General features: G+C 38.7%; 1 protein-coding gene across 2 annotated transcripts in view; it reads left to right on the top strand.

Moving 5' to 3' along the window:
• Positions 1-19241, top strand: part of DCAF13 (DDB1 and CUL4 associated factor 13) — a 30846-nt gene extending 11605 nt beyond the window's left edge. For both annotated transcript variants that reach the window (XM_004431239.3, XM_087447562.1), the window contains 6 exons: positions 3354-3431; positions 5801-5883; positions 10200-10364; positions 15648-15783; positions 17253-17416; positions 18572-19241. In XM_004431239.3, the coding sequence (XP_004431296.1) occupies positions 3354-3431; positions 5801-5883; positions 10200-10364; positions 15648-15783; positions 17253-17416; positions 18572-18659 (714 nt within the window). In that variant the 3' untranslated portion in view covers positions 18660-19241. The remainder of the gene's footprint in view (positions 1-3353; positions 3432-5800; positions 5884-10199; positions 10365-15647; positions 15784-17252; positions 17417-18571) is intronic.
• The last annotated feature ends 4464 nt before the right edge of the window (positions 19242-23705 follow it).

The following is a 23705-nucleotide window of genomic DNA, read 5'->3' as shown; positions in this document are numbered from 1 at the left end:
GCAGTGTCAGAGGAGGGTGTGTGCATGTGCTCGTGGGGGTAGAATTGAAGCAAATACTGTACTGTGCAACTTGAGTTTTACTCATGCCTTCAACACTCATGTTCCACAGATGACATAATTGTATCTTTAGGAAAATGTTAACTCTCCTGGAGGTCAGAAGGATCATTGAGCACTGTTTTCTCTAATTATTTGTAAGTGACAAGGGCACTGATGCTTTTTAATAATCTGCTTGATTATATTGTACCTCATGATAATTAGTTACAGTTATATTTTTCTTTGCTCAGAACTCTGAATTGTGGTTCCTGTTTCTTCCAAGTCTAAGGGAGAGTTGGAGATTGACCACTACTTATCGTTTATTCAGGTCTGAACTTAGGAAAGGAGGCTGCCCCGAAGGCTAAGCTAGCCCTTGAACTGCAGATCTTTCCCAGAGCTTTTTCCGAATACATAACAATAGGTGAACTCATTGTTCAGAAGACTCAGCAGAGGTGCCTTTTCTTGCAGAAAGAACGGGAGATTTTGCTGCATGTATAAGCTGATTTTAGAAGTTATCATGAGAGTATCATGTTAGGTGGTATAAAAGAAAATCCTGCTATTCAAGTTTTACGTTCTCAGAGACCTAAGCTGGTAAAAGGAGAGAAGAAAGGCCAAGTCAAAGTAGCAGGGTATAAAAATACAGAAATCGTGTGATGTGTTGGAACATGAGGTCCTCCAGTGCAACCTGGAGGTTGGCCTTGTGCTGCTGAGAAGTCAGTCAGAGACACCCTGCCCCAGCACATTCCTGCATGAACACTTCTCAGGGGAGGCTACAGCTCTAGAGCCGGGGGTGGCAAACAATGGTCTGTGAGCCCACTGCCTGTTTTATTTTATAAGTAAAGTTTTACTAGAACACAGCCACGGCCTTTTGCTTACATATTATTTGTAGCTGCCTTGGCAATACAACTGCAGAGTTGAGTAAACGCTATAGAGACCATATGGCCCACAAAGTCTAAAATACGTACTCTCTGGCCTTTACAGGAAAAGTTTGCTGATCCCTAGTCTAGAGTATCTATCTCTACTATATCTTCCTCACTCCATCCTCCATCTCCGTTCCCTCTGTTCCCCTTGGTTGTCAAAGTGAGATATGGCATGAAGCGGCAAGCCAGTTTTGCAGGGCCAGGCCAAGGTGACACTAGGCTACAAACACAAGCGCTTTGTGGGAATATTGTATGTCCTGCTTGGTGTGGAGCTAAGCTGGAACTATATTTCCTGCCCGTGTGCTTTTGCACGTGCTTTTGACCTTATACAAGTCACACTTTCTCTATACTTGTTTGTTTCTTTCCTTCTTTATTTTATGAATTTTTTTTGTGTGTCTGAGGAATATCAGCCCTGAGCTAACATCCATGCCAATCCTCCTCTTTTTGCTGAGGAAGACCAGCCCTGAGCTAACATCTATTGCCAGTCCTCCCCCGCCTTTTTTTTTTTCACCTTTTTCTCCCCAAAGCCCCAGTAGATAGTTGTATGTCATAGTTGCAGATCCTGCTAGTTACTGTACGTGGGACGCAGCATCAGCATGGCCTGACAAGCAGTGCTTTGGTGCGCGCCTGGGATCTGAACCCGGGCCGCCAGTAGCGGAGCACACACACTTAACCACTAAGCCACAGGGCCGGCCCCTGTTGCTTTATTTTTAAAAAGAGATTGTCTTTCGGTGTACTTCATAGGTTTGTTGTGAGTGTGAAAGGTGATAATATATGTGAATATTTTTAAAAGGCACTACCCAAATTTAAGATGATGATGTTACTATTTAAAAAAAACAAAAGAAACAGACAGATATTTATTCCTACCTCTCTGAGGGAGAAACAAGATCATTTGCTTCTCTATTTTGGTGACACCTGTGTCAGAAGAGCTGATGGCCACTTCTAAAATCATAATTAATTATTAGTGATAACCTAGCGACCATATATTTCAAATTTGCCTGTGTAACAACTGTATTTGTTCGGCTTTTTTTTTTTTTTTAACCTTATGAACTGACTTAATGGTAAAGACAAATGGTGTGCATATCTCTTATCCTATGTGAGACTTACTAGAAAGGGCATGTTGCTGTGAACAAGTGGAGTGTATTTGTCTCCTCTAATCATTAATGATTAATTTTCTGTTAAAATATTGAAGCCTAGAATTCTGATAAAGCCAGAAGTTTATGCTGAGTATTGCCACATTTTTCAGTGTGAAAGTCGGCTTTCAGTCTAGGTAGAATTTTTTGTTTTGCTCAGATCAAAGTCTTTATTTTAAGAAATGGAACCTGGTCAGACCTTGAGGTGACATAGTGAGAAACTAAGAAAGGTTGAGAGGAATCACTAACTAGGGGAAAGTCTCAGGAAGTGATTTAAAAAGGAAGGTTTTGGAAAGGATTGAGAAGAGATCACAATTATGGCATTAGCTCTGTGATGTTTTATTTGAACTTTGTACAGACATGTACTAGGAGTTAGCTGGCCATACAGCTGTTTAGCAAATAACACTTCTTGTTCCTCCTCCATTTGCAGTAGGAAGTAATTAGTAGGCAGAAGCCAAGAGTTAGTCAGGAACCATGAGTGAGGAGGAACGGTGCTACAAAGGGTGGGATTCAGGGCTCTACTGGTAGCTAGAGGGCTTATTTTCATGTAATGCCAAAGGTTATCTAAGTACCTTGCACATTTATAACTGACTTACAAATAAATTAAATATTTGAAACATCTTGAAACTGTTAGACAAAAGACAGGCTTAATTTATACAGAATTAATAAACAAAAGGAAATGTTTAACTACTAATAAGGTAACAATTTATGTAATTAGGAAATATTGCCATACAGATACTAACTTTTAAAGGACACTACCTAATGCTGCTCAGTTGCAGTAAAATTGACGTATTCCCACATTGCAGTGGGTGTTGGTACAACTCTTTGGAAAACACTTAGCCCTGAATATCAAATGCCATAAATTTGTTCATACTTTCTGATTTGGTAATGCTACTACTGAAATTTTATCCTTAGAAAAAGAAGAACTAAATGTATGAAAATGTTTATTGATGTGTTATTTATAATACTGAAAAACAAAACAGGTCCAAGTTGAAGAATTGATAAGTAAAATATGTTCTGTTATAAAATAGAACACAATTGTACACTGTCATCACTGGCATCTAAAATACGTGCATGGGGATTTAACAATGAAAATGCGTGACTTAGGTTGCTGAGGTTGTGATTAATTGTACCCTCTTAAAATGGACTTTATGGTTATACCTTGCATCTTAAACATTAAAGGTAATTAAATCATCTGTTCACTGCATGAATGAGGTTTGCTGCCAAACCTGGCTTTTAACCTGGTGACTCTCATACTTATTTTTAGACATTTCTCTTGGGAAGTTGTGCTTCTGACAGGAATATAGTACTGTATGATATGAGGCAAGCTACTCCTCTGAAAAAGGTGAGTTTCAGTTTCTTTTCTGCTTTATACAGTTGTTAATGCAGTCCTCTGTAAATCGAGTGACTGAAAATATGAAGCAAATGTTTTTTCAGAATTAAAATTTTTTTTTTTTCATAGAGATGTTCTTAGACCCCGAAGTGATCATAATGGCATTCTCTCGGCTCCCTGTTGCTTTTTAGAGACCCTTACATTTCCACTAGGTACTATATCTAGTCTTCTTTGTGTCTTTCAAAATGCCAGTAAATTTTAGGTATCTAGTTAGTACTTATTGAATTGAAAGTTTGTGAATTAAAAAGTACAGTCATGCACTGCATTCAATGTTTCAGTTGACAATGGACTGCATATATGGCAGTGGTCCCATAAGATTAGTACCACATAGCCTAGGTGTGTAGTAGGCTATACCATCTAGGTTTGTGTAAGTACACTTTATGATGGTCGCACGATGACAAAACTGCCTGACACATTTCTCGCGATGTATCCCCATTGTTAAGTGACCCATGGTTGTATTGCATTCCATTATTTCAGGCCTCATGATTATCATATACATGTACAGTACCTTATTCCAGAAAGTTTTATAACTTATTCACATAACCAGTTTTGTTTAGTTCCATGCTGATGGGTACTGGTCTGACATTTCCTTCAGACAAACACTTTCCTGTTCAAGGTGCCAGATTTCCCATTAGTTCTCAGGCCATCATTCCAGGACTTACGTATCAAAGCTAATACAACCGTCAGCTGACTCTAACGAGGGAGAGAAATATTGTCGGTAAAGAGAGGAGTGCCGTTATAAAGAAAAGGATATAAAGTTGATTTCAGATGTTAAAATTGTGAGTACAGAAAGGGCTAGACATCATTCATGTACCACAAGTCCATTGTCATAGTCCACATGTGAAAGAAATGCTTTTTAATATTTTTGTTTCCACATCATTTTTATAACGTAATAAATTCAGAAATATTAAAAGTAGAGTATATTCATTGAAGTGTGGACTAGATAAATATGATAATCTTTTCAAAGTACCACTTTAATCATTTCACTTATTTATGTGATAATAGTGGTAGGATCCTACATGAACTTCGGTGTTAGACTTTAAGCAGGTAACCTAATCTGTGTTTTTCCTCTAAAATGGTGATATTAATAACTACCTTGCAGCACATTGGTGAGAATAAAACATGATACTTTAAGCATTTAGCAGAATGCTAACCTGAAGTACTAGTTTAACAAACAGTAGTTTCTGCCCCGTCTGCCTCTCCATTCTCAGTTTTGTTTTTTTTGGTGAGGAAGATCTGCCCTGAGCTAACATCTGCGAATCCTCCTCTTTTTGCTGAGGAAGACTGGCCCTGGGCTACCATCCATGCCCATCTTCCTCCACTTTATATGGGACGCCTGCCACCGCCTAGCCTGACAAGCAGTGCGTCGGTGCGTGCCTGGGATCTGAACTGGCGGAGCACGAGCACTTAACCACTTGCACGACCAGGCCGGCCCCTCTCCATTCTCAGTTTTTAATGGCGCTCCATTACATCTAAGCTGAAGAAAAGAACCGTAGCCTGCCTGATTTTCAAGGCCCTCCAGAATCTCGTCCTGATTTGTATTATATTCATTCATTTGTTTCAGTTAGTAAGGCAACATTTTAAATAGGGTTTGTCACCTGCAAGTCTTGATGGATGCAGAGATGCTATTTTTTATTATTTCTTTGTTCTATCCACTAGACTTGCAGTGTTTCTTCTGTCTCTTCTTTCCTAAATGTAGTAGTTCTCAATTAGGGGTTGTACTCCTCCCACCAGGTGTATTTTGGGGAATGTGGGAGGGGCGTTTTAGAGACTACTACTGGCATTTAATGGACAGGTGCCTGAGAGGCTAAACATCCTATAGTGGACAGTCACACACAACAAAAGGTTATCCTACCCAAAATGTCCCTTTTGAGAAACACCGTAATCTACTGTCCTTCACAGGTCAACTCAAATCATGCTTGTCTTTTGAAATCTTTCTTCTCCATGTTAACCCTAAGCTCACCATTAATTTTGCCCCTAATTTGATACTTAATCACTTACTGCTTCATTGTTTATATTTTAACTTTTCTTATATATGTCTCATTTTCCTGACTGAACTATAAGCTATTTGAGGTCAAGGGACCATTTATTAAGCACTTTTATATTTTTGATATTTACCACTCTGCCTGTGTATTCAGGAAACAATTATTGATTGATTTCCTATTCACCAAGTGAAGTACTCTGCACATAATAGGTGTTTACTAAATAAATATTTGCTTAAATCAATGAGAAAAGAAGGAAAGGAAATGAAGTAGGAAGTTTATTCATTTTAGAGAGAATTAATTTCATAGTAATGGGTTAGTGTGTGCTTCTTTTATCAGGTCATCTTAGATATGAGAACTAATACAATTTGTTGGAACCCTATGGAAGCTTTCATTTTTACTGCAGCAAATGAAGATTACAAGTAAGTTTTCCTGTTTTTAAAACTTACTTATTCTATCAGAAATGGCTCAGTTGTATAAGTCTCACTAATGAAATATGTTTTCCTAGGTAGTATTCCTTCATATATGTTAGAAAACTGTCATTTGTTTTGCTGAAAAAAATATTTTCCAAATTGGAGAAGAGCTTCTTAGAAGAATATTCTGTTTTCAAAATAATATAGACCAGTAAACTATGACCCATGGACGAAATCCTGTCTGCTGCCTGTTTTTGTAAAGTTTTATTGGAATATAGCCACACTCATTTATGCATTGAATATGGCTGCTGTTGTGCTGTAATGCCCGAGTTGAGTAGTTACAACACAGACCACATGACCCACAAAGCCAAAAATGTTTGTTATCTGGCCCTTTACAGAAAATGTTGGCTGATCTCTGATGTAGATCATATAAATAATGACTGAACCGTATGTGTTTTAATAGAAACTAAAAATATCTGCCTTCAAAATTTGTAGCTCTTCAGGTGGCTGATACTCATGTAGTCATGTTATCAGCTATCACTCCTACTTCAGTAAGACAAAAGAAAAAATATAGTTTCAATCTTTACCTTAATATTTGCAATATATTATTCTGTGACTCCATGTAAAGGTGACTTAGCAGCCTTATGTTCTTGATCTAGATGGAATTTTAGACTCCTTATATATTGCTTTTCACATTGGCTATCTTATTTTATCTTTTCAGTATCCCTGTAAGGTGGATAGGACATGTATGTTATCCCCTTTTTAGAGATGAGGCTATTAAAGTAGGAGTTTTAATCTCCTGGTGAGGAAAGAGTGTTTTATTCATCTTGTTTGTGTGTGTGTGTGAAAGATTAGCCCTGAGCTAATATCTGTTGCCAGTCCTCCTCTTTTTGCTGAGGAAGATTGGCCCTGGCCTACCATCCGTGCCCATCTTCCTCTATTTTATGTGGGATGCCTGCTGCCGCATGGCTTGACAAGCAGTGCATAGGTTTGCACCCAGGATCCGAACCCACCAACCCCACGCCACCGAAGTGGAGCGCAGGAACTCAACCACTACGCCACCAGGCTGGCCGTTATTCATCTCTTTTATCCAAAGCATTTATTGTAGTGCTTTGGGTATGGTAGATTCTTAGTACGTGTTTTTTTGAGAAGGTGGAAGTTTGTTTTGGATTGAACTTTAGATCTTCTGTGTTTAAATTCTGTGTTCTATTATTTATGAAAGCATAAATTAGCTCAGAAATAGGATTTATAATATGATGTTTTAGTGGTACCAACTGAAAACATCTATTATGAATTTCTATACTGAAAAGAAGCTCAGTTGGACTCTCATTAACTAGCAGTACCAAACCAAATTAATTGAAATCCTTTTAGCCTTTATTGACATTTTGAAATTAAATGGCCTTGTTCAAGTTAAAGGCAATAAAATAATGGCCTGCTGACCAACCTTGTTAAGGTTTCTAAAGTTTGTTCTAATTAGCTATTTTGGCAAGATATCTTTTTTTAGAGTATCCCTGCCATTCCTCATTTCTTGCATTGGGAAGAATTACATATGGCACCTGAAACAAAGAGCATATCCTTTGTAAGGAGCGACTGTTAGATAGATTACCATAATTATTCTTACTTGAGAGTGATCTTGCTGTGGTATCCTTTTTCTATGTTTTTAATATTTTCTTTCTTTTATTACCCTTTAAATAGTCTAATCATTATGAGTTAGAAACCCAAGTTCAAGTCTTGACCCAACCAGTAACTACTGTAGAAATTGGAACAAGTCATGGGAACTAGCTCTGTGCTATAGTTTCATTAACTGTAAGATAAGAGAGTTGGTGGGCCAGCCCCGTGGTGTAGTGGTTAAGTGCACGTGCTCCGCTGCTGGCATCGTGGGTTTGGATCCCGGGTGCGCACCGAGGCACCGTTTGTCAGGCCATGCTGTGGCGGCACCCCATATAAAGTAGAGGAAGATGGGCACGGATGTTAGCCCAGGGCCAATCTTCCTCAGCAAAAAGAGGAGGATTGGCATGGATGTTAGCTCAGGGCTGATCTTCCTCACAAAAAAAAAAAAAGAGAGAGTTGGAATAGGTGATCCCTAAAAAGTCTTGTAACTCTTGAAACTTTGTTTATGTAAACATTTTTCATCCACATGGGTTGATTTGCTTGGGATTTGAATAAATTTTTAAACTTTTTCTCATGTAGAAATTAAAACAGTTTATTAAAAAAACAGATTTTTTAGAGCCAGCCCTGATGGCCTAGTGGCTAAAGTTCAGAACACTCTGCCTTGGTGGCCCAGGTTCGATACCCGGGTGCAGAACCACACCACTCATCTGTCAGTAGCCATGCTGTGTGGCAGCTCACGTAGAAGAACTAGGACTTAACAACTACAATATAGAACTGTGTACTGGGGCTTTGGAGAGGGAAAAAAAAAGAGAGGAGATTGGCAACAGATGTTAGCTCAGGGCAAATCTTTCCCAGCAAAAAAACAACAGATTTTTAAAAAACAAAACAAACCTAGTTGAGAACCACTGCTCTAGACAGGAACTGTCAAGTAGTTGTCAACTCAGAAATTTAACCTCAAAGATCAGTATGACCTTGGCTGACAATCCTGCGCTATGTTGGAAGATTTTAAAAAAGAACAGTGAGTTGTCTCTCGATGAGAATTTCATGGTATTTGGGTTATTTTATATTAACATCAAAGACCTTTCGTAGTAATGGTATTAAAAAATACTCTTTTTGAAGTGTTAGGTTTTTTAAACATTTTATTTTGAAATAATTTTAGACTTACTAAAAGGTTGCAAAAATAGTACCTGTCAGCCAACTTCCCCTAATGTTAATGTCTTACATAACCACAGTTTAATTAGCAAAACCAAGAAATTAACATTGGTACAGTACTATTAACTAAACTATAGACTTGATTCCATCACCAGTCTGTCCACTGATGTTCTTTTCCTGTTCTAGAATCCAACGCAGGATCCCACGTTGCATTTGATTGTCATATCTCCTTAGTCTGCTCAGTCTGTGACTGTTCCTCAGTCTTCCCTTGTCTTTCACGACCTTAGCACTTTTGGAAAGGGCTTAACTTGTTAGTTATTTTGTAAACTGCCCTTAATTTGGGCTTAACTGATGTTTTCTCATTATTAGATTGAGATTATGCATTTTTGGCAAAAATACTACAAAACTGATATGCCCTTTTTGACACATCAGATCGAGTACATGATGTCAATATGTTTTATTACTGGTGATGTTAACCTTGATCACTTCGTTAAGGAGGTATCTGCAGGGTTTCTCCACTATAAAGTTACAATTTTTTCATTTTGTAATTAATACATATCTTTGGGGAAAATACTTTGAAATTATGTAGATATCCTGTTTCTCTTCAAACGTTTTCTCGCTAATTTTATCATCTTGAAGTGTTTTGATGTTAGGAACTTGGTCCCAGTAATGCTGTATTACTATTGTCCACTGTCTGTGGTGGCTCATTTGAAGCACTCTTCTTTTGGCTGTTGGTTAAGAATTTTTAAACCTTGAAAATTGTGAAGTCATTGTTTTTACCAATTGTGCACAAGGTATAGTTTTCTAATTTTAGTACACCCTTTGAAAAGCTGTGCTCGCTCTTATATATCACTGACAGGGGTATAAATTAGTGCAACTTTGTTGAAATGATTTGTCAACTCGAAAGCCTTAAAAATGCTCATGCCTTTGGACTTAATAGTCCTACTTGTAGGAATCTGTCCAGATTTCATTGAATCTGTCCCACTCAATTAAAGATTAAATGTCAAAAATTGAAATATCAGTTTCATTTAAGAATTATTTATAATAATAGTTTCCAATTTTTTATTAATAAATTATTTAAATAAGTTATTTTAACTCATATTTAAATATGTAGCCATTAAAATATTTTCAAAGATTATTTAATGGGTAAATGCCCATAATATGCAACATGAAATATCAGAATACAGAGCTCTATACATTGTTATCTCAATTTTATTAAAAGTATATATTTAAATAGCAGAGTGAAAACATTAGAGATAATTACACTGTGCTGACTTCCTCTGGGGGATGGAATTAAAGGTAAGTTTTGTACTCTTTGTACTTTTCTGAAATTTCTACATTTTCTACAATGAGATTTATAAGGATGAAAGTATGTAAGTATAATCTTAAGGAATAATAAAAGCTGTTGATATTTTTCCTATCTCCTACCTGCTGTGAAAAGAATTGAGCTGTTTATTTACATGTGCATTATTTAGCCAACGGCCTTACTTTCACTAGTGTCTTAGTACTGCATATGCTTCTATATAGAAATTTGTATCAAATAATTAAAAATCCTTTTACAGCTTATATACTTTTGATATGCGTGCACTGGACACTCCTGTAATGGTACATATGGATCATGTGTCTGCGGTGCTTGATGTGGATTACTCTCCCACTGGGAAAGAGTTTGTGTCTGCTAGTTTTGATAAATCTATTCGCATCTTTCCCATGGACAAAGGTAGAAGCAGGTATGTTACTACCAATAAACCATTTGTTTTTGTTTGATTTTTCCTTGTCTTGATCATCATTTATCTTTTTTGAAAGGTTATTTGGTTGTGTGTATATGATCGGCTCATAACCAGGCATTGTGACTTGGGGTACCAACTTCTACTGTATCATCTAGGGGCAAAACATCAGCCTACTGGGCAGTTTCTTTTATGGAACAGGGTATTATCTTTATATAATTTGTTGATATGAAATCTTAGTGTTTGCCTTAGAGCAAAGCCTTTTATTTTAGAATTATTTTTAAGTGTTCTATAGTAAACTTTTCTTTTTTTTTTTTTTTCTTTTTTTCTCTTTTTTTTTCCCAGAAGGTCTGGGAAGTTATTTTTTATTTATTTATTTATTTTTATTTATTTATTTATTTTTTTTGTGAGGGACATCAGCCCTGAGCTAATATCCGTGCTAATCCTCCTCTTTTTGCTGAGGAAGACTGGCTCTGAGCTAACAACCATTGCTTAATCCTCCTTCTTTTTTTTTCCCCCCAAAGCCCCCCAGTAGATAGTTGTACGTCATAGTTGCACATCCTTCTAGTTGCTGTATGTGGGACGTGGCCTCAGCATGGCCGGAGAAGCGGTGCGTCAGTGCGCGCCCGGGATCTGAACCCGGGCCGCCAGTAGCGGAGCGCACGCACTTAACTGCCAAGCCACGGGGCTGGCCCCTATAGTAAACTTTTCTTAAATAAAGACTTTATTTTTTTTAGAGCAGTTTCAGGTTTACAACAAAATTGAGAGGAATAGAGTTTTCCCATATATCCCCTGCCTCTACATATGCATAGCCTATCGTGTTATCAACATCACTCACCAGAATGGTACTTTTGTTACCAAGGATGAACCTGCACTGACACATCATAATCACCCAAAATCCATAGTTTCCCTTTGGGTTTACTCTTGGTGTTGTATATTCTGTGAGTTTGAACAAGTGTATAATGATGTGTATCCATCATGGTAATATCATACAGAGTATATTCACTGCTCTAAAATAGGATGAACTTTTAAAAATTTTAATTTGATAATGAAGAACTTATATAAGTTTTTCCCCAATACAACTTAAGAGCAACTAATAACAATAATACCTTACATTTGTTATTTCTTACTTATTCAAATTCATTTCTTATACCCTAAGGCAAAAATTAAAAAGAAAAATAACAGTTTAAATTGTCAGGACCATTGTCCGTCCATTCCACTTAGGTATCTGACCTGGAATGATGAAGAGGTGAGAGAGAGGAATACTCAGCTTTCCTGTTCTCTGTTTGTGTGTGTCTCATCCTATAAGCACACTGAGTGTAATTGTAGTGTTTAAGACATGTGTTGTTTTGTACAGCTTGGCCCTCTACTACATATTATACATTACTGAATATGGTATAGAATTATACGTCTATATTGTATTATATCATATATAATTGTATTGAGGTAGTTTACAGAAAACTATGGCATTTTAAGATTTTCAAGGGTAATTTTGACTGTGTTTAATTTTTTGCTTTACAGGCTGATTTTAAAACCTAACTCCTGTGGAAAATACAGCCTCTCGTAATAGCATACTATGGTTTACAGAGCACTTTCATACACATTCTTGTTCCTTAGTAAGGCTTTATATGTATTCCTGGAAACATATTCAAAGCAAATCCAAGTAAACTGGAAGAAATTTTCCTATAAAACTAAAATGCAGTATAATATATATATAAACAATAAATGCATGCATATGCATATATATATATATATATACACACACACACATATATACATACTTGATTGAGTGGCCTAGTCTTGCTTGATGGAATTCTAGTTCATTGGGGAGAAGATGGAGTTGGTGAAAGATAACAGGGAATGATTGGTGGTGGTAGAAAAGGAAAGGAGACAAGTGAGTAGAATCAGAGAAAGGAAGGAACAGAGAACCTGTGTAATGAGGGTGGGAGGTGATGATCTGTGCTGGACAACAACAGTGTGGAGCTGGTAAAGCAGTTTACCCAGCTTCATAAAGATTGATGATAGCAGAGAATTTTTCTGGGACCCTTCCTTCACTTAAAAATCTGTAGAACGTACAATTTGGTGTTGTAACTACCACAGAGTGAAGAAATCTCACCATTTTCTGCAATAATGAGAATTTTGATCCTTACTCTTAATGATAACTATCCTAGTTTCTACAGTGCTGAAGGTTTCTGAACCTTCTGAAAGAATGATGTTCGTTTTTAAAGGCATATCATGACCTTCTCCTGGCTCACTGCCTTTCTGTTCCAGCAGGACCAGGACTAGGGTGCACCTAAGTGAGGTGCCTAGGGTGCAGAATTCAAGGAGTTACTCATCTCAGGGTAGTGCAAGTACCAGCCCTGCATCGGCACCACCCTGAGAGTGAGAGCCTCCTTAAAGTTGACACTGTAGGCGCCTCACTTGCCTCACTCTAGTCCCAGCCCTGTGTTTACAACCGAAAGATCTTTCAGACAGAGCCTCCTCCTGAGAGTTGGTCAACTCGTCCATTTTTGGTCATGGCCAACCTGCTTGTCTAACTCTCTGGTGTTTTTACTTGTGATAGTTGCGTCTTTCTCCCCTCTAATTTCAGGAAGCTGTATAAATTCCTAACCCATCATTTATTGCCAGCAAATAATTGTCATCGTCACAATCAATCAAAAAGGTGTTGGAATCAAAAGCATACTGACTGGAGTGTTCTGATGACTTAGATCTTCATTCCATCATCTCCATTGTAGAACTCATGGTGCTGGTTCCTATATGGCTGTTGCAACTAACTTGATATTCTCCAAACTGTCACGAATGGTTTGTTGGGGTTATTCAGTCATGCCCAAGGCAAGGCTGATAGTTTCCATTCTTCTCACCTCTCTGGAAAATATTAAGAATCAGGAGAATGTGGCCCTCCATCATTTCTTGGCGCCAGAACCTCCAAAGGTAGTAGGACAATACTCTTCTAATATGGTACAGAAGCAGACACATAGCATGGGAAAAGAACAAAGAAAGAGTAAGAGAAATGGAATGTATAGGCACCTTTGTTCCCAAGGGCCCAGCAGCTTAGTTCAAGCTGAATTATTCCAAAGCCAATGTGGGCAACTACATGCAAGTCTAGCTAAGAAGCTCAAATTATTCAAAAATTGTATGAAGTGTGGAGTTCTTACCATTTCTGGGGAATTCTCTCCTGATATCACTTGGAGATTCTGTAATCACAGTCTAAATATGTGTTACTTCCTTTTGGGTTTAGATATAAGTGGTGTTCCCTCTGACCTTTGCCTTTGTCTGCTTGAAAGCTAGTTCTAGTTTGTTTCTGTGGTCTGCTCTAGTTTCCTATCATTGCAAACATCGAATAACATAGGCAGTGCTTTGAATGATCTGTATTTTTAAAATATTTTCTTTTGAAACACCTTAAAATGGCTATAGTATTTTCAAAATAAATTTTGAGTAGATTTTTAAAAACTACAGTTGAATCAGTATTTGAAAGTAAGCTTCTATGGGATTTCATTCCATATTTACTAAGCAAACAAGTAAATCAATTGCGTTCACATAGAACAATTATTTTGACTATGTATGTAAAGAATTTAAGATTGAAAATGTGTTTATCTCCCAATAGTATAACTTGTAGTGAGCTTTATGTATCCATCATGTGTGCAAGCATAAACATATCGAGAAGTTAAGAGCTCTGCATAGTTTACCATTAAGGAGGAGTCTAAGTTGATTAAGTGACTAAACCGTTGGATTTGACTGGTCTAATACACGAACAGGTGATTTTTAATGGTTACCAAAGCCTGATTGAATTTCCTAGTATTTAAATTTATTGTGTTGCCATGGGAAAAAAGAGGCCTTTAAATAGGTAGAGATTATAAGAATTGAGTCTTGCAAAAGCAGAGCATTGAGAGAAGAAAAAGCAGTCTTTGTCTCATCTACTTTTCATTTTAATAGGACATTCTTTCTAAGCATCCTCCTCCTTTTAGAAATAAATTTCTTATGGTTTATCTACATGTTCATTCTGGAGCTCAAAACGTATCTGTTAGAAACAGTGTAAAAAGTACACTTTTGTGAGTGTACTTCAGAGAGATGTTTGGGTTTTTTTTGTTTTTTTGTGTGTGTGAGGAAGATCAGCCCTGAGGTAATATCCGTGCTAATCCTCCTCTTTTTGCTGAGGAAGACCAGCTCAGAGCTAACATCTATTGCCAGTCCTCCTCCTTTTTTTCCCCCAAAGCCTCCGTAGATAGTTGTATGTCATAGTTGCACATTCTTCTAGTTGCTGTATGTGGGACGCGGCCGCAGCATGGCCGGAGAAGTGGTGCGTCGGTGCGCGCCTGGGATCCGAACCCGGCCCGCCAGTAGCGGAGCGCGCGCACTTAACCACTAAGCCACCGGGCCGGCCCCAGAGAGATGTTTTATAGATACGAATCCTCTTTGGTTTGGTCATCATCTGTGGGTTTTCTTTTACTGGACAGAGTTTGCAGAGCTTGTTTTCTTTCTCTCAAGTAGTCTGCATTTTGAATCATTTAATCCAGGTATGGAAAATTTATTTCTCCAGAAGTCTGCTCTTTTTATTTTTTCTGACCTTGTCTTTTGCTTGCTTTTTAATGCTCTTCTTAACACTTCCCAATATAGTATCTTCTGTGAATTCACTTAGCATGTTTCACAGCCTTTTCAACTAGGTATGATATTTGACATCTCCATTTATTAAATGATTCTTACCTCAACTCATCAGACAATTCTGTAGCCTTCTCTTTCTTTTCACACATGTAAATCATCAGGTCTCACTTCTTAAGCTTTTTAAAGTTTGGACAAAACAAAAATCAGACATTAGAATCAACATACCAGCACGTGCTCTTTGAATGCCATTGCATTTATTTTATTTTCCAGTAACATAAAAAAAAAAAGTGTAGTGGTTGACCTGAATTGATTTGGAGGGGGGAGGCTTATTAAAAGCAATCCGTTTCTTATTGTTACAAAATTACTCCAGCTTCAACATATTTTATTTGTATTATATGCCTTCAGTTATTTTGTGAACTTTTCTGGGCATCTAGTTTTGCTTAGTATACTTGTATTGTTTTTCTTATTGGATTGTAACTTCTCTGAGAGCAGGAATTTTTTTAATTCCCCAGGACTTAGCATAGAAGCTTGTTGATTTGGTTCAATAAAAATACATTTAAATGAATTTGAATTCTCTTTTATACTCTCTTAAGACTCAAAAATGGTATCCTGATACTTGATAGGCAGTGGTTAAAGAAAATCTGTATCAAAATCTGAAGGGTTTTAACTTTAATTCCTCTTCTATAGGGAAGTCTATCACACAAAGAGAATGCAACATGTCATCTGTGTGAAATGGACTTCCGACAGCAAGTACATTATGTGTGGATCTGATGAAATGAACATTCGTCTGTGGAAAGCTAATGCTTCTGAGAAATTGGGTGTGGTAAGAGACCCCATTTTGTTTCATTGTCATAAAGCCAGTTTCTAATTTTATTGGATATCATTATATTGTAAAGAGAATTTATTTGAAGTGCTTTAGATATTTTGATAAAATTGGCATTGTTGTGATACAAAAAAATAAGTTAGCAACAAAACGGACACTGCTGTATTTAGATTTACTTTTCTCGTGTCATAGGCACCTTTAGAGGCCTTTGTTAATTCAGATGTTTGGTGATATTTGAACCTTCTTAATTCCTGATGTTTTCCTCAAGGTAGGGAGAGAAGATGTAGGGACTAGAAGCTTAGAACACCTATTTCTTCTGTTACAGGAATAGTAATCAGGCAGATCAAAGGCTGCAAGTCCCTGTCTTTAATATCAAAGACACAGTGAAACACTTAACTTTAAAAAAAAAATGCAGGGCCGGCCCCGTGGCTTAGTGGTTAAGTGCGCGCGCTCCATTACTGGCGGCCCGGGCTTGGATCCTGGGTGCGCCCCGACGCACCGCTTCTCCGGCCATGCTGTGGCCGCGTCCCACATACAGCAACTAGAAGGATGTGCAGCTATGACACACAACTATCTACTGGGACTCTGGGGGCAAAAAAGGAGGAGGATTGGCAATAGATGTTAGCTCTGAGCTGGTCTTCCTCAGCAAAAAGAGGAGGGATTAGCGTGGATGTTAGCTCAGGGCTGATCTTCCTCACAAAAAAAAAAAATGCAAAAGGCTTCAGACTTTATAAAAGATTCAATGGAGATAAAACAAATATTATCATTGGCTAGCTACCTCTGGGTTGTGGGGTTATGGTTGATTTTTGTTTTGTTCTTGATGTTTTTCTGAATGTCTCGTGTTTTCTTTAATAAACTTATAGAGTGCTTATATCAGAAACAAATATTAAGTTTAAGAAGGAAAGGCTTAGTGTGAGTTATTTTATACTTAGCCCCAGTAGGAAAATCAAGATATGATAAGCAGTAAAGACAATTCTGTTTTAAGTTTAATGATTGGTAAGCATTACACTATGTCTAGGTTTCAGTTCATCATTAAATGTTCCTGTAAATCACATCATCCTTAACATTTGTTAAACAAAGCCTAGTTATTACAGAATTGAAGCCTTTTTCTTTTCTGTTTCAGTAGTTATTTTTACAGAATAAAAATTCGAGTGATTAATTTAGGTGCTTATTCTATGTTATTTATGCCTAGGTAAGGTCCAGCTCAGTGGTCCGCCTAGCCCTACTCCCTCAGCACAGCTGTTCTTCGTTTGGTGGCATCTATCTGCATTGTAGGCGTGCTGCCTAAAAGGAAATTTAGTGCTCGCAGAGCTGGTATTACTAATGTAACCTTGTAAAGGGTAGAATTACATTTGGTTGCATGTCATAAAATTTTAGTTTTGGGGGGAAAGGGTGCTTCCTAGCTTTGTTATACTGAAGCAAAACAAAGAACACACCATTCATTAAAATATCAAAATGCATTTTTTCAGCTCACATCACGAGAAAAAGCAGCCAAAGATTATAACCAGAAGTTGAAGGAAAAATTTCAACATCATCCTCATATAAAACGTATTGCTCGACACCGACATCTACCAAAATCTATCTACAGCCAGATTCAGGAACAGCGCATCATGAGGGAAGCTCGGCGACGAAAGTATGTTTGGGGGCGTTTGACTCTATCTCAGTACTCTTTTCTAACTTACCACTCTCATCTCACCAAAAACAAACAAACACCTGCCTTTCAAGGGAATAGTTTATGTGCTGTTGTACATTAGAGGTGTTTTTGAAGACTTTGCTGGGCTTTTTTCTTTTTCTTGATAAAATGGGGAGCAGTGATCATTTAAGATTGTGACAATTTCCATTGAGAATATATTTAAAAGACAAACAGTGAAAATAACTTGGATCAAAATGAGAAAATGCTTCCGCTCATACTAAAAAAAACTGTTGTAAATATATAATGCTTAAAAGATGATTTCTAGGGGCCGACCCAGTAGCATAGTGGTTAAGTTTGCGTGCTCTGCTTCAGCGGCCCAGGGTTTGCAGATTTGGATCCCGGGAGCGGACCTAAGCACGGTTCCTCAAGTGATGCTGTGGTGGCGTCCTATATACAAACTAGAGGAAGACAGTCACAGCTGTAAGCTGAGGGCTAATCTTCCTCAGCAAAAAGAGCAAGATTGGCAACGGATGTTAGCTCAGAGCCAATCAAAACAATAAATAAATAAAAAATAATTTCTAATGTAGCTTGAACTAAGGGGGTATTGTGTTTTTTCCAAATTAGAGAATGCAAAGAGCTCCTTGTACACATTTCTTAAATAAAAATTTTTCTAATATGCTTCATCATAACATTTGGAACCTAACATTTTGGCTCTAAAGCAGAGCTCCCCACCACTGCCACCACCATTTCCCCTGTGAAATAGTCTCTTCTTTGCAATCCTTGAATTCGTGCAAAGTATTATAGAAATTCTAAGGCAGAGCTCTTTTTTTTTTTTTTTTTAATTAGACTATACAAATGATTATTATTTTGCTGCCTTTGGGAAGATACGGGGTTGAGTCACTTGAATGTTTTAATAACTGTTGCAGGCTTTTAAACTTAGTTAAGGACACTGATGTCTTAGAAGAAGCAATTAAATAAGTTAACAAATTTGATTTCTAGCTACTTTTTACCTAATCTCATGGTGAAAACCTTTTTTTCAGTTGGTAGTTTTCCAGTGAAAGAAAACACTTTGTGATTTTTCTGAGAAAGTTTTCTTTGGCTAAGGTGATTCCTCATAAACTTGCTTATATCTTGTATATTTTATTTTATTTCTAGGGAAGTGAATCGTCTCAAACATAGCAAGCCTGGATCTGTGCCAATTGTGTCAGAGAAGAAGAAACACATAGTGGCAGTTGTGAAATAATATTTGATATTCCTACCAATGCTGATGTATAATTATTTGTTACATTTTAATTTGCGAACTCTAAAAATAAAAATACTGGCTCTAGCATAACGAACGGTTTAGTCAAATGTGTAGAGCTTTGTCGTTGGTCATTTTAGCTACCCTGAAAAATTACCTTTAAATAAGGTGGCCTGGCTGATAAGACTATGCACCGTTTTATGTGTGATCTGCTTTCTTATTTCGTTGAAGAATACAGTATTGCAAACTAACTGATTTTTTGCTGTTAGAAGTTTCAGCTGTACCTTCGCTCTGATCTATTGTTATAGACACTGTACATTTGAATTTACATTTCAGACCGGACATCTCCTTTGTTACCTTTAATATTATTTTGGGCAATTATTGCAGTGCTTCTTCCTACAATTCCACATAACATGTAAAAGAATTATGTCAAAAGTTTTTTTAATTGCATTTGTTTTTTGTGTTCTATTTATGTTGTGTTTTTGAGACTGTAAAGATCATCAGCCTGCATTTATATAACTTTTATAAATAGTAATAATTGTAGTTTATGGTCAAGTCAAGATAATAAAACATCCTTTTTCTCAACATTGTAGCTTTGATCCATTTCTGCTAAATAATTTCTCTTCAATCTCACTAAATTGTAAGTAGTTCTGTGTGACATAGCTTTGGTTTTTGTGTTTTTAAAATCATTATATATACTCTATTATATATATAAACCTAAATTTTAGGACATTTTCAGTGAAGAAAAGATTTTAAAAATCCAAAGAAAAAATACGTTTAAGAATACATATATTTGTAGTAAAAACATAAAGAAATACACAGGGATGATAAAGATCAGAATTTGGAGAGTGGGAGGAGGATACAGTCAGGGTGGGATACACAGGAGACACCAGCTCTTTTAGTAAGATTATTTCTTAAGCTGTGTTTAATTCTATTATTTTTTGTGCTTTCTTGGATATCTTAAATATTTCATTATATTTTTCTTAAGGCTAAGAAGAGATCAGTCATCTACCTTGTAATCCTTATGATCTATTGTAGGCCTCAGATTACTTGATTTTCAAGGTGAACCAAGTTCTCTTGTGTGCCTATACTGCTGTTAGTTTGGGTGTGGTTTCAAAGAAAATACACAAATACTGATCCATGAACATGAGCTTTTGTGTCACTGAGTCCTTCAAGAAGCATGTGCAAGAGATTTATGGGAGGGAACTGTCTGTGAAGGATGAAGAGGAGGGAGCAGGAGCAGGTGGGGAGAGCCTTCTGTCTCTACAGTAGGCTTGACTCCTGTGATAGGAGAGGGGGAAGGAAGGAGGACTGGGTAGAAAGAGACTCAGACTGTAGTGCAGTTCTAAAAAAGGTTGGGCCAGGCTGATGGGGAGTCAGTCTCATGTTGTGCAAGAATGGGCCAGCGCTAGTACCCTCCCCATGCTCAGTCAGTGGCAGGGAGCAGCCCTGGGGAAGCATGGCCTTGCCGTGAACGCAGTGGTGAGTCCAGAGGTCTGGCAGCTAGCACCCCTCAGCTAGGACTCGGTCAGCTGTGCTTCCTGCAGCCAGTTCTCTTGGAGGAATTCTGAACAGAGTATATCTATAGCTGCACCCATTGTACCACACAGATCTACTTCTCACAGGTTTGGGGAGCAACTCCATGATTCCCATGTACCTCTCTTAGAAGAGGGAGTTTGGTTGGATGATTGGTATCCCCTGTCACTGAAGGACCACAACTAGTACTCATCCTCTCTGTCTTCCATCATCCATTTAAAATTTTCCTCATCCACAGCTACCACCTTAGCAGGTCTTGGTGGCCTACCTACGGGTGTGACCCAAGCCTTCATTCGTGAGGGGTCTGAACCCTTGGTAATCATAGCTTTCTCAGGCTGGGGTTGTTACATATATCCATTCACAGTTGCAGTGGAGCAAGGGAATACCAATAGGCACCAAATGGATGGCCTGTGTTCTGCATGTATTTGCCCATCTCCCCCACTCCTGCTGATCAAAGTTGATTACTTCTGCCAGGAGGATGACTGCTCTAGCCTGCTGGTCCCTGGACATAAGAAATGCAAAGTACCTTGGTGACAGTCATGGCATGTACTTCAGTAGGATTTTTGCTGTGTTCCCTAGCAAGAGTGTACCCACTTTGGCAACCAGTACTTCCAACCCTACAGAGCCCAGAGTTTTAGGAATGCGAAGCAGAGTCCTCCAGTGGGTCAGTGGGAGTGATGGTAATTGATTCTTTCCCTTGGTTCTCGGACCCATATAAAGGTTTGTGACTTGATGCATATACTGCATCCTGAAGGATGTTGTGTCCTTTCAGCATGTCATATCTGAGCTGGTGCTTACCTTATGTCGTTAGTAGGCCATTCTAGTGATCGATGAGGCTGTATTTCAGGGTAGTGTGTATGTGGGACAACTAGTGGGTCTTACGGTTGGCCCCACTCTCTCGCCTCCTTTGCTTTGAAGTAGGTTCCCTGGATGAACACTATACTGTGTGGGATTCATGCCTGTGAGTTAGGCATTCCATAAATGCCCAGGTGATGGTGCTGGCTGAAGTTTATGGCTCTGGTATCTAGGGACACCAGAATAGGTATCCCTGTAAAGATGATTTGCTGACCCTTCTGGAATCGGAGGGATCCAATGTAGGCAAGTAGACACCAAGTGGCCTGTTGTTCTCTTCTAGGAATAGTGCCGTACTGGGGCACAGCATTAGTGTCTGTTGCCGACATCTGGGACAGTCACAGACCTAGTAGCTAGATCAGCTTTGGTAAATGGGAGTTCATCTATTGAGGTCGTTCATAGCCTCTTTATCTGCCACAAGCCATTCCATCCATGTGCCCATTGTGCCTCTTCCAGGCTGGCTGATGTCAACTGATGGAGTCATTTTGTCGACTTGGTGGTTCAGTGCTTCTTCCATGGTAGATGCTTTCAGGTGGACGTTACCATGTTATACAAAAGTATTTACTCTTGATGCCCACTCCCTCATGTCCATCCACATACCTCTACCCCAAACTTCCTCGTCTGATCTAGCCCTTTTCCTTCCACACTTTGACCAGAGGGCCAGACATTGACCACTGCCCAGGAATCTCACCTAAGGCCACTTCTACATAAAATGACCAGTTACCTTGCTCGCAGATCTGCCCATTGGGAAGATTTTCCCGCACTACCATCTTTCAAGGCTACCTCTTTTTATGCATATATTGCAGCCGTGGTCCATTTGTGTCTTACACTCACAATTTGAGCCAAGCCAACCCATCAGTAAACTAAGCTTGGGCATTCTCTTCCTCCTCCAGCTGGTTGTACCCCCTCCCCATATGGCTGTAGGTGCAAGTGGGAGGAAGGCACTGATGCAACTGTGCTGGGTGACGTGGAGTTCTGTGTTACTTGCTTACTTGAGCATCTTACTTGTGCCCTCTGGTCCCGCTTGGACTCAATCTCAGATGTACCTTTTTTGTCTTCTGATAGGCTGCTGCTGAGTTTATACAATTTTATGTCTTGGTGGGTCTGACTAAACTCACCTTATAATGGGCAGTTCTGGACACATGTTTACTTGGTGCTCATGATCAAGATGCTCAGTAACATGCTAGGAACTATTTCTCAAAAGATATAATTCTCTGCTGCAGATGGCATGGCCTTGCTCTGGAACCCTAGAGTCTTGTGTTGTGATTCTCCCATTGGAGAATTGCCGTAAACTCCACACTACGCCTTTTCCCAGCACTGATGCTTTCTACACTGTAAAGTTTGCTGGATCTTGTGGTCCAAGCTTCAGGACTGCTTGCATCACAGCCTAGACCTGCTGCAGAGCTATTGCCTGCTCTGGGCCCCATGCAAAGCTGGTAGCCTTCAGTATTACCTAACATATGAGCCAGAGCAGTCAGCCTAGGTGTGGAATGTGTTGCCTGTAGAACTCGGAGGGGCCTACCAAGCACAGTGCTTCCTTCCAGTGCAGCAGTTATACTTTGGAAGAGATATCATGGCATGATCCTGGACCTCTAAAAAGTTGCTGGTGTGGCAAATGGCTGAACCTTCGTAGGATTACTGTCTCACCTTTTTGACCGCGTGTACCTTACCAAGGCTTCCAGCGTACTAGCCATCTCTTGCTTGTCCAGTCCAATTAGCAGGAAATCATCAATGTAATGGATAAATGTAATGTTTTGTGGGATGTCCAGTCTGTCTAGATCTCTTTGGACTATGAGAGAGTGCAAGAGAGTTAACAGCCCTGGGGGAAAATTAGATGAATATTGTTCATTCCATGTGAAATTGAGCTGTTTCTGATCCTTTTTTCTAACCAGAACAGAAAATGCATTTGCCAAATCGATAGCTGCATATCCTGTACCTGAGGCCTAGCAACGTATCTGCTCTAGCAAAGATACGATGTCCAGCACAGCAATTAATCAAGGCTACTACTTTTGACCACTTGTGGTGGTCTACATTACAGTCATTCTCCAGAATCCATCTGGTTTGTGCAGAGGTCAGACTGGCAAATTAAACTGAGATGTGAGAAAGACCACACCTGCTCCCCCATTTTTTAGGTCCTTAATGGTGGTGCTAATCTCCCCACCCCTAAGGCAATATTATTTTTGATTTACTATCTTGGTGGGGAGATGGAGTGAGATTTAAGAGGTTTTTATTTGGCTTTTCTCACTATCACAGCTCTTCCCTGCAGATCAAGGACCAAATATGGTGGTTACTCCAACTATATCATTCCCAACTATGCACTTGGGAACTGAGGAAATGACAACTTAATAGGTCCAGAGACCCATGGACCTACTATAAGTTAGACTTTAGATAGATCTCCATTTATTAAATGACCCCCATAAGCTGCCGTTCTAACGGGGTTGTGATGACTCTTCAGGTCTTTGGGAATCAAATGTCAACTCAGACTTTGGGTCCAATAGTCTTTGAAATATCTGGGTATTTCCTTTTCCCCAGTGCACAGGTACCTGAGTAAATGGCCATAGGTCCTTTTGAGGAACTATTATAGCATATACTCGCTGTGGGTTTGTGAGATCCTTCCCCCTAAGGAACAGCCACCTCTTCAGTCAGTGGTTCCAGAGATGA

This window comes from Ceratotherium simum, chromosome 23 (genome assembly GCF_057802395.1).
Source record: "Ceratotherium simum simum isolate JZ-2026a chromosome 23, ASM5780239v1, whole genome shotgun sequence".
In the NCBI taxonomy this organism is placed as follows: domain Eukaryota; kingdom Metazoa; phylum Chordata; class Mammalia; order Perissodactyla; family Rhinocerotidae; genus Ceratotherium; species Ceratotherium simum.
This window is presented reverse-complemented; position numbering and strand designations above follow the sequence as displayed.